At 35.2% G+C, this 12,197-nt stretch overlaps 1 protein-coding gene across 2 annotated transcripts in view; it reads left to right on the forward strand.

Annotated features, from left to right (window-relative positions):
- RAB28 (RAB28, member RAS oncogene family) overlaps nucleotides 1–12,197 on the forward strand; it is a 73,080-nt gene that overhangs the window by 51,595 nt on the left and 9,288 nt on the right. For both annotated transcript variants that reach the window (XM_039838177.1, XM_039838176.1), the window contains exons 5-6: nucleotides 6,796–6,899; nucleotides 11,537–11,614. In XM_039838177.1, coding sequence (XP_039694111.1) covers nucleotides 6,796–6,899; nucleotides 11,537–11,614 — 182 coding nt within the window. The remainder of the gene's footprint in view (nucleotides 1–6,795; nucleotides 6,900–11,536; nucleotides 11,615–12,197) is intronic.

The raw sequence follows: 12,197 nt of genomic DNA on the forward strand, positions 1-12,197 counted from the left end.
ATAATGCTTAGATTTTTATTATCTTGTTAATTATAACTTCAAGTTATCATTAGTTAATAATTCAAGACACGGTATATACACAGGGAGATGTTCACTGCTAACAAGACTGGATGCAGATTTACATTTTAAATAGTTTTTCTATTAGTTAAGGTAATGCTAGATGCCAGACAGTCCCTAAAGTTGCAATATCTTAGCACAGCAGAAATTTCTTCTTTGTTTACGTAAAGACCGAAGCCAGGTAATGGTCATCAGTGGTGGCTCATCTCCTTTTCAGAGACCTAAACCCTTTCTGTTTTGTGGAACTGCGTTTCAACAGGTGACTTCACAGGTCACCATGGAAAAGGAAAGAGAACAAAGACTACTATACATGGAAGGTTTTATAGGTCAGGCCTAGTAGTGGTGCTCGTTAGTCCTTTATTTCATTGGTCAGAAGTTTGCCTGATGGCCCCACCTAACTGCAAGCCAATCTGGGAAACAGTGTTGCTAGCTAGTCTGCCCACCTTATCATTATGTGTCTGTTTTACTCTTCTCATTAAGGATCTTGGATTTTACCCTGCCACCACCATGGATACTGGCAGAAGGTATGGGAATATTGGGTCAGAGAGAAAGGACTTTTTAGTCATAGCAAGCAGGGCGAGTTCCATGTTTGCATGAGTTCTCCATGCCCCCCAAGTTTCACCAAAGCAATGTAGCAGTGTCAGAGGACCTGCGTAGATGGTGTACATGCAGTGATTTGTATCACAGCTGAGGAACCCTGAGCTTGGAGAACCTAAGTCTTTTATAATGGGCTACAAAACAACCTCTGACCTTGCTCTGGAGGGAGATGCTATATTATAACAGACAATAAAAAACTTACAGGGCGATTCTGAGGGAGATGCTGTCTCTAGGCTACTTGCCATGCAAACATCCTTGGAAAGAGTTCAAAACAAAAGCTTACATTTAAAATTTTTACTTTCCCAATTTAAATTTTAAAAAATTATTTTAAAAATTTGGGTATATTTTTCCTGTTATTTATGCACATATATGTTTACAAAGTAGAGATTTTACTGTATGCACAATTTTGTACTCTACTTTTTAATTTAACATTTTGTACTATCGTGTATTTCACCTAACAGTCTTCTTTTTCCAGCTTTATTGAGCTATAATTGACATATAACATTGTATAAGTTTAAGGTATACAATGAGTTGATTTGATACACTTATATATTGCAAAATGATCAACCCATAGTGTAAGCTAACATCTGCATCATGTCACAGAATTACCATTTCTTTCTTATGATAAGAACATTTAAGATTTATTCTTTTAGTAACTTTCAAGTATATAATACAGTATTTATTTACTTAATCACTATGTTGTATGTTAGATCCCTAGAACTTATTCGTCTTATAGCTGGAAATTTATACCATTTGATCAACATCACCTTTTTGCCCCTACTCCCATTCCTTGGTAACTACCATTTTAGTCTTTGTTTCTATGAGTTCAGCTTTTTCTGATTCCACATATAGTGATATACAGTATTTGCCTTTCTCTGACTTATTTCACTGAGCATACAAGGTCTATCTCTGTTGTTGCAAACAGTAGGATGTCCCTTTTCATGACTGAATAATATTTGTGTGTGTGTTTGTGAGAGAGAGTGAGAGTGAGCAAGCACGCGTGCGTGCGTGTGTGTGTGTGTGTGTGTGTGTGTGTGTGTATGTGTATGTGTTTGTATAACATCTTCTTTTTCCATTCATCCATCTTGTTTCCATTTCCTTTGGATATATACTCAGAAGTGTGACTGCTGGATCATATAATAGTTCTACTTTTAATTATTTGAGGAACCTCCACACTGTTTTCCTTAGTGGCTGCACTAATTTTCATTCCCACCAGCAGTGGCAAAAGCTGCTCTTTTCTCCAAATCCTTGCCAACACTTGTTATTTCTTGTGTTTTTGATAATAGACAGTCTTAAGAGGTGTGAGGTGATATCTCATTGTGGTTTTGATTTGCATTTTAATGATGATTGGTGATGTTGAGCACCTTTTCACGTCCCTTTTGGCTATTTGTATGTCTTTGGAAAAATGTTAGTTCCTCTGCCCATATTTAAAATCAGATTGTATGTTTTTTTCCTATTGAGTTATATGACTTATTTATATATTTTGGAAATAACTTTGTATCAGATATGTAGTTTGCAAATATTTTCTCATACAGGTTGCCTTTTCATTTTGTTGATGGTTTCCTTTGCTGTGTAGAAGCTTTTTAGTTTGATGTAGTCCCACTTGTTTATTTCTGTTTTTGTTGCCTTTGTGTCAAATCCAAAAAAAATCAGTGCAACGATATCACTTAATAGTCTTTATGTTTATGAGTTTTAATGGCCTGAGTATTATATTATGTGGTTATATCATAATTTAACTGTCTTTATTTTGGGACATTTATATTAGTTTCAATACTTTTTATTATAAATAACTCTGTGGTGAAGATCTTAATTTATAATTCTTATTATACATCCCTGATGTTTTCCTCAAGATAAACTTTTCCAAGTTGTGTTATTTGGTCATAGAGTATAAATGTTTGTAAGGCTCAACACACACTTCCAAATTGCTTTTCCCAAAGCCAGCAATACCAGGTCTTATCAACACTGGGTGTTCTTATGTGGTTTCTTTTTGTTAATTTGAAAGGTAAATATCAGTACTTCATTTTTTTTTAGTTGCATTTCTTTGCGTGCTAGTGAGATTGAATAGTGTTTTCATAGGTTTATACGAATCATTTAAAAAGGCCTTTAAGGTAGCCTAACATTCTATAAAAAATAATGATTCGTTACATCTGTGGGAAAATGTCATTTCTTATTGGGTTTTTAATATTCCATGAATCCCTGAAATGTGCTTTTGTTGATCTTTCTTGCTATAAACCTAAAGTATAAAATATGAAATAGTGTAATTTGATTTTTTAAAATTCATTAAACAAAAAATTGTGTATATTAGTCTTTCAAACAGCTTTCAAAGTTGTATCAATATTATTCTTGTTAGCCAAAATTGGATTCTCTTAAAACTTCTATTTCATGTACCATGTGATTTTCAGAGTACAGCAGATAGACTTAGCATCTTGATTTTTTTTCTTTCCATTCTAACGTCCAAGTCAGATAACAGTATGAGTGAGCCATGTGATTTTTTTACACAGTTGGTTTTTACAGTAAAAAAAAAGTTTTGGATTTTCTTGCTCTTTCTAATACACTCTCAGAACTTTTTTTTTATTTCCATGTTTTTATTCCTATTTTTGTTAGCTGCATAAGAAAGCCCAGGACATTGTTATCATTGGTTTGTCTCCTGCATTCTTACCCTATACAGCTCCGTCCTACCCTTTTCAGGCCCCAGCTTCTATTCTTTCTTAACTTCTGAGACCCTTCCCCTAGGCCTTCGACAGCTCATAAATAAGATATCAACAAAAATTCCTGTATTCTCAACATCTTCCTTAAACAAAAGTTTTAAACTTCTTGTTCTGTCCCTTGGCTCTCCAGTAAGGGTAATGATGTTGTCTTGTCTTGAAGAAATGTTGATTTTTCCCTACTGTTTATACCTTATCACTAGGACTGGAGGTGTGGTAGGTGACCTTCAAGTTCCATGTTGCTTTTTCCAGATAATTTTCCTTTATCTTCCCCTAAAAAGCCTTAGATTTGAATATCAAGCTATATGATTATACCTCCTGGCACTTACATTTGTTGGAGTTATCAGCCAATATCTATACCATTGCCTGGAGTTTCTTGAAAATTTTGGCTTCTTGGTCACAGTCACTCAGTTACTATGCTCATGATTCTTAGTAGTTTCAGTATTCATTCACATTACTCTTCTGATACCTTGGTCTCTCAGTTCCTTGAATTCTTCACCTCCAGTCATCTTGTCCCCTGCCATCCACACTGACAGTTATTCTGAAGACCTAGTCAATATCAGTTTCTGTGCCCTCTTCATAATGCCAGTTTCATGCATCCCAGTTTCTGTCTATTATGTCCTGTTTTTCTAGCTCACTTCCTTTAGTAACCCATCTTTAATAATTTTTAAACCCACACAAGACCTTAAAATAAATTGATTTAGCATTTTCTTATTTTTCTCAACCCTCTTCTGAATCAACTTAGATTCCATGATCTGTAATATAATCACTACATTACATTTACTGTCTTCAACTTACCTGCCCCTTTTTTCTGTCTTCAACTTACCTGCCCCTCTTTTCAGTTATTGTTCATGATTGGGAAAAACCCAGCTATACTTAAATGCAAATCTCTATCCACCCATGCAGCTAAATGAATGTGGCTGGAGTAAAAGCTACAAAATACATTTCGTCTTGTTTTAAATCCAGATAAACTATCTTCATTCAAGTGACTTTTCTATGTCTTTCATATCCCATGTCAAATCCATCAGCATACCCTATTCACTTTTTATTTCAAAAATATATTGAGAGTCTGCCCTACTTTTTACTACCTCTATTGCTGTCATTCTTGTCCAAACTGTCATCCTCTCTTTCTTAGATTATGGCCTCCTCACTGGCTTCTCTACTTTACATTTGACTCTTTGTAGTTTATTCTCAATAAAGCAGCCAAAATGAATCTTTTAAAATGTGAGTCAGATTATTTCTTTTATTCCCCTAACAACCCTATGGTAACTTCTCATCTCTCTTACAGTGGTCTGCACACTCTGGTCCCTGGCTTTTTTTAAACCTCATTTCCCACTGTTTCTCTTACCAGCTCGTTTTAGTATCTCTGGCTGGCTTTTCTTTGAATCTGCTAATAAGCATAATCTTCTTTTAGGGCCTTTGCACTTTCTGTTCCATCTGCTTGGAAAGCTTTCCCCCTGATTACCTTGCTCTTTAGCCTTCTTAAGTTTTTTTCACCTACCTGTTTAAAATAGCACTGCCCCTATGTACTCTTTGTTTTTATCCATAAGATCTATCAGCATTTGCCATATTTGTTGGTCCTTTTCCCTTCATTAAAATATAAGCTCATTGTTCTGTCTGCATCATCCAGGACAGTGCCTGGCACTCAAATATTTATTGAATGAATGAATGATCTATAAAATGGTTATCCAGTGATATTGTTAAGCACATGGCTAAACAGGGTATAGTATGGTTGAGGTGAAAGAAATTGCATGGATACACTGGTGATGCCTTTGTTCTTCAGTTGCTTAGCTGTTTAGAAGGATGTGCACCAAAATGTTAGCAGTAGTTGTCTTTAGCAATGGCATTTTTAATTTTTCATAATCTCTTATTGCTATCTTTATTAGGAGAAAACTTTTGCTTGGATGGTAAATCCCCCAATGCTATAGATAAACTTACGTGATAGAGAGTTGTGGGAAAGGGTAGGGATAGAGGAAAAAAAGAAAAAGAAAATACTCTGAGTAATGATAGACTGTTCCATTAGAAAAGACAAACACACACACACACACGCACACACACACACACATTAAATGACACACTTCATTTTTAAAAAATTGGGTAGTGGTTTCATTGGAGATTTTTCCTAGTGACATGATTTGTTCTTACTTTTGTTGAATTAGGAAAGTATTTTAGCTTCAATATTATGATAAACTAGATGTATAAATGTCAGTGCTAATAGCTTAGTATTTTAGTCTTTTATAAATTGATGCTTGTGGTATCTGGACATTTTCTGGCCTGTGTGTGTAAATAGGGTCTCAGTGTTAAAGAAACAGCAACTTGTAGCCAGAAAAGAAAAAAAGCTTCACATTATCCAGGCTGAGCAATATAAATGGGCTCAGGAATCCCCCACTAAGTCAGAAATCTAGAGAAAGATTTCTTGCGCCTACAAACTAAAGACCCTAAATATAATTTTAAATAAAATCTTTTTTATGTAGTATGAGAGCATTTTTTTGTTGTTGATAATCAATTGACACTGTTATGTAGGCTTACTAGATTTGCAAATTCACAAGTTTTTATAAGTCAGTTGGGTCCCTTCCTCAGGAAATCAGTTTAACATTTTTTTTCTATATTGACTCAAAGAGCCCAGTTGTCCTTAAATCTTGTGAATATATTTGCCTTATAATTTGACGGCATTGAGTCAACACTCTTATAGGGTCTCTAGTGTTGTAAAAAGAGAAGCTGTTCAATAAAGGATCACATTTGAAAAAATAGACCATGCCGGATAAAACTAGTATTGGATATGAGTACTGTGCTTTGCTTTAAAGCATCTACAACTATTCGAGGAAATAAATGCTTGCCCATTACTCCCAAAATGCATACTTTAGGCTTGGAAAGCAGCTGAGCTGTGTCTTTGTGAAGTTAAACCATGGCTGTAAATAAATTAAAACAAACAAACTGAGAAATATTGATATCTTTTTAGCAGATAATTCTATATTTGAATTAACATTAACATTATAAAACTTGCAGAACCATTCTAACTATTAAAGTAATTATACTGTTTTAAACAAGTATGCTTGGGTAGGTGCATCTTTCAATTAATCACTGTGTTTAAACACGTTATACTAAGTAAATCTTTTTTTGAGTATCATCAGTGTGCCTGAAGCTATATAGATAATAACTATAGCTTTCAGTTTTTGAGCACTTATCACGCGCTGGTCATTTATACTATACACGAATTAATTCGCAAAGACTCTATAAAAGGTAAGTATATTTGTTAGTCTCCGTTTTTAGATTTAGAGACCGAGGCATAAAGAGGTTAAAGAAGTTGCCCAAGATTACACAGCTAGTGTCTAAGTTGGGATATAATATTGGAAAATAAGTCAAACTTAAACATGTTAAAAATATATTGATTGACTAATATTAATTTTTTTCTCTGTTTTTTTGTTCACCTTTCTAGTTGATTTGGAGCATATTCGAACAGTAAAACCTGAAAAACACTTACGGTTTTGCCAGGAAAATGGTTTTAGTAGCCACTTTGTCTCAGCAAAGACAGGAGACTCTGTAAGTAAAATAACGAATTCTGAATATTTAAAGTGAGGTTTTACTTTTATTTCCTAACATTCATAGGAAGTATACTTCTATTAAGTTTTGGAACAAATTAATGCCTGTTGAAGACATAATATAGGTTAGATATAACATGTTTATTCTGTTTGTGGTACTTTTATAATTACTTTAACATAATTTTACGGTTATTTAGGATATTTAAAAATATGAGTTTAAAAAGAAGATAAATCACCCATTATCTCAGCATTCAGAGATGACCATTCATAACCTTATGTTACTCCTTACAGTCTCCTTTTTCTGTCGCACACAAATATCCGCGCTGCTGCCAGCGGATTGCGTTTGCTCAGTGTTCACTTTGTGGCAGGCACCGTGCTACTCTGATTATCTCTATTTTACGGATGAGTCTTAGGTTACGTAATGGGAGCCTACGCTACGCAGCTACAAAGTGGTGGAGACAGGGTTTGTAGACCTAGGTAGTGACACTTCAGGACTCACTGTAGTAACCACACCTAATATTTAGTTTAAAAAACTAAGGCCCTAATTTAGAAATAGTTTTGTGTCTTTTTTATTTAATATATGTATCTGTAGAAAAATTTGCCATGTTATTTAATATTACTAAATAGATTTAATAATTCATTAGGTTTAATCATTAAATATTCAAAAATTCATTAAACAAAGTCTCTGTTGTTAGACATATAGGTTGTTTTCAAGTTTCGACATAATATAACATAATGTAAAACTTTGTCTATAAGCTTTGATGTTTTCATCATTTCCTTTAAAAATTAAAAAAAAAATTCAGTTACAGTTGACATGCAATATTACATTAGTTTCAGGTGTACAGCATAGTGGTTAGACATGTAAGTAACTAACAAAGTGATCCCCCTGAGCATTTCCAATATTGCCAAATTGCCACCAGCACTGTACCATACCACTATATCCTTTCTTACCATTCTGGATTTGTTTATTTTTAAATCTTTGTGAATTTGGTAGGCAAAAAAATAAGATAGTTTGCTATTTAAATATGAAATTCTTTGATCGTTATCAAGGTTAAAGGTTTCAAAATGGCATTGACTATTTATTTTCTGCTTTTCTGTTTGTGATATTCTGTTTCTTTAAAATTTTTTAATGACCATTTTTATATCAGGGATAACAGCCATTTGACATACTTTTTGCAGATCTCGCCACTGACCAGATTTTTATTTGTTATTTTTCTTGACAGTTTCAAACAAAAGAAGTTTAATTTCTTTCTGTGGTTTAATCTTTTTGATATTTTTCCTATATGATTTCCTTCATGATTTTTGTGCTTAGGATACATATTAAATAACATAAAGGATGTTTAATCTTTTTGCGTGTCTGACTCATTTCAAAATTCGACCTCTGGAACCCTTTCCCCCAGGGTGATGTAATGGGCACATATGCACACATACCATTAAAAATATCGTATCAGTGCTTCTTGACGGGGCTGCCCATGGGTTGGGCTTCTGCCCTCGCTCCAATCTTGCTAGGGGTCTTTGCCATTTTAGAATTATTTTAACTTCCAATATTTTAGCTTGTGTTTAACGACTTAGTACTTTTTGTGTATTTACATTGATGCACCATTAAAAAATTCTCATTCCTTTCTTTCCTTTTTAAATGCAACTTTGAAGTGGTTCGTTCTTGTGGAATCACTTGGAGACTTGCAGTCATCTCCAACTCTAGTTTACTTCTCACTTCTTGAGGAGCGGAGCTCCTGGCTTAGTGTACTTTCTCTGACTCTATCTTCGTCATTATACTTAGTGACTTCAGTATCTTTTTTGTCCTCCACCCCACCTCAGCCACTCACTCCCATGCACTGTCATTACAGATCACCGCCGTCCTTCTGTTACCTCGTGTCTTTTATCGGGCATCCTGATCACTGACTACCATCCTGCCTTTCCAGCTCCTACCCTTGAATGCCCTAACCCAATCACTCTGCAGCCCCAGCAGGACCTATGAGACATGGATGCTAGCACCTTTTCAGTGCCCCTAACCTCCTTGAATGTCCTCGTTTTCCTGTCTTCCTAACTTTAGTCTCATGGCCAGTCAAAATCGTTGCCATGCATATATGTTCCATTCTCTTTTCCCTCTTTCACTTTGTCGGACTCACCTGGCTAAGCCTTAACTCTGGTTTAAATCATGGTGCACCAATGTATTTGATCAGAGAAAACACAGAGCATGCTGGAGATGTCACTTAAAATTCACAATCACTAACCTCAAGTGGGCCCTAGTGCTGTTCCGTGATCACACCACATGTTCCGAGGCCGTCGTCCTCCTGCCTTAGCTAACGGCTATTCATAGCTTCTCTGAACCTCTCTTCAGATCTTCAAAAGGCCCTTGTCTACTCTCTTCTGGAGACTTTGTTTCCTATTTTCTAATAAATTTGAAACAGAGAACAACTTCCACATACCTGCCACCACCTCTACCCTGACTCTCCTTCCCACCCTGCAGCTGTTCCCATACATCCTGCCTTCTCTCTGGTCACCATGGGGTGAACTGTCTGTGATCCTAGCTAGGGCCAGCTCTTTGCCCAATGTCGAACATCGCTTAGTAAAACTCGCTCCTTCCAGCATCATCTTTTTTTTTCTCTACTGGGTTATTCTGTCGTATACAAAACGTTACGACTGACCTTATCAGAAAAACAAGAAAACTCTTGATCCCACGTTTCTCTCTAACTATTGCCTTCTTTCCCCACTTTCCAGTGGAGTATTTTGAAAGAGTTATCTCTGGTTCTGTCCTCCAAGTTTCTCTTGAACAGTTCCAGTCAGACTTTTGCCCCTAATATTTCACCCAAACTTCTGTTATCAAGGTCACCAGTGACCTTTTTGCTAAGTTCAATGGTCAGTTCTTACTCCTCATCTTACTTGACTTAGTTGTAGCCTGTACAATACTCGATTGCTCGCCCCTCTTGGAAATACGTTCTTTACTTAGCTTCCAGGATGCTGTATGCTTTGATGTTTTCATCGTTCTCCTCCTGGCTTGCCACGTACTCTTTCTCAGTCCCCTCTGCTGAGTCCTCCTCATGTCTCCATCTTCTAAATATTGGCATACCCTTGGGCTCAGTCCTTGGATATTTTTTTTCTAAATTTCTTCACTTAGTGACCTCATCTAGTCTCATGGCTTTCACCAGACCTCTTTCCTGACCTGCAAACTAAATATTTGACTGCCCATCCCTCACCTCTGCTTAGATGTCTAATAGGCAGCCCCACTTTAATTCAGGACCAGACCTGAGCTCTTGATATTCTCTCCTTGAATCTCTCAGTCTTCCCAGCTCAATAAATGGTAAGCTCGTCTACCAGTTGCTAAGGCCGAGGTTTTATCAGAACCATCTTTGACTCCTTTCATTCTTTTATACTCTATACTCCACATCTATCACCCAGTCCTGTTGGCTCTACTTTCAAAATATGTCCAGAGTCTGGTGACTATTTCTTACCATCTCCTCTGCTACCACCTTATTTCAAGCCTCCGACATCTCTTACATTAGTGTCTCTGCTGGTTTCTCTTTTGGTCCCCTTGATCTTCTCTAGTGAATACACAAACAATAGCCAGATTGAACCTATCGAAACAGCAGTTACATGAGGCCACCCTCCTATGGTTTCTGTTTTACTCAGAGTAAATGCCAATGTCCTTTCAGTAGCCTACCAGATCTTACATGACTTGTACCCCCTTAATCTCTTTACTTGTTTTCTTTTACAATCACCCTCTTTCTCTCCATTCTACCGTACTAGCTTTCCCATTTTTCCTTAAACAGTGAAGCTATAATATATAATAATATATCTGAACCATAATATATAATACTTTTTGGGGTACAAATGACATAAGCCTTTTGGAGTATGTATCCCTTTTTGAGTAGAAATAAATTAATAAAATTTTGATAAGTATCCAGTAAGTAATCATGAGATACATAGGGATAAGAAAATGATAGTATACTTGTGAAGCAAAGACAAGTTATACATTATAGATAACGTCTAGATTGGAGCTCTAGGAAATATAGTGGACTCAGCATAAGCTAACTATGTATGAAAAGACTGTTTATAAAAAACTGTTTGTAGATTTTTGTTTAATGATGATGGAGAATAGTGCTCCTTTACTCTGAAGTGATAAAATGCAGTAAGGATTACTAAGTTGTTTTGCTCAAGAGGTGTAGAGAATTAATTGAATTGATTACTAAATGATTGGAAAGGAAGACCTTTTAGGATAGGCTAAAGCCAGACCGATCTAGAGTTGGCATTGAAAAACCCAGGAAGTAGAGTGTACACTAATGTATTCTTATTTTCTTCATGAATTGTAGAAGTTTTTGGCTAGTATTTTCTTAATGTGGTAGCTCCAATTAATCATCTAATATTAAATCTTTAAAATTATAAGTTTTTAGGAATAAATGTGTTTGTTTAGACCAATTCACTGAATTGCATGAATTTTTAAATCATGGATTTAATCATTTAAAAAATTATTACACTTAAAATTTTGCTGTATTTGACAAATAAAGCTATTTTTGGAGTAACTTGGTACATCATATTCCTGAAATTCTTGCTGTTTATCATTGTTTAGAAAGTTCAATTTATTTGAAGGTAACTTAAGCATGCCTGTTTTAAATCATTTAAACCTATTTTTTTATGTAGGTCTTCCTGTGTTTTCAAAAAGTTGCTGCCGAAATCCTTGGAATCAAGTTAAACAAAGCAGAAATAGAACAGTCACAGGTGATTATACTGAACTTTATATTTAAAAAAAAAATTGGTTTCTTAAAAGATGTTAATTTTCACCCCTGAGTTCTTTCACATTTTGCATTCTATATACATATCCCTGAAAGCCTTAGAAATAGGTTGCGTTTATGAATCACTGTTTATTGCAGAAGATGGAGGATGTTAACTTTTTGTCGAATTATGATACCCTCAGAACTTCATTTTGTCCTTTTTGTTGGAAAAATGAAGTTAATGTAATATAAATTTCATCGATGGTTAAATAGTGGGTTAAGATGATGACCATTGCTTTGTAGTTCTTCCAGGATCACTATACAGTGTTTTCAAAGTATTTCGTACGAAATCGCAACTCCATTTGGTATCTTCCATGTTTTCATCGGTAAAACATTTTTTCAGTTTTTGTTGTCTTTGCTCTCTATCCTTCTCTAAAACATCCTCTGCTATAATGATATTCAATATTGATATTATTGTTAATTTAATAATGGTATTAATTATTGAGGCTTTCTGAATTCTTTCACTAGTCCTAGACAGTTTTCTTCGACTAAGAAATAAACATGGATACCAACAGCGAAGTATTTAAAAA

The sequence above is a fragment of the Pteropus medius genome, unplaced genomic scaffold (assembly GCF_902729225.1).
Source record: "Pteropus medius unplaced genomic scaffold, Ma_sr-lr_union100, whole genome shotgun sequence".
NCBI classification, from domain to species: domain Eukaryota; kingdom Metazoa; phylum Chordata; class Mammalia; order Chiroptera; family Pteropodidae; genus Pteropus; species Pteropus medius.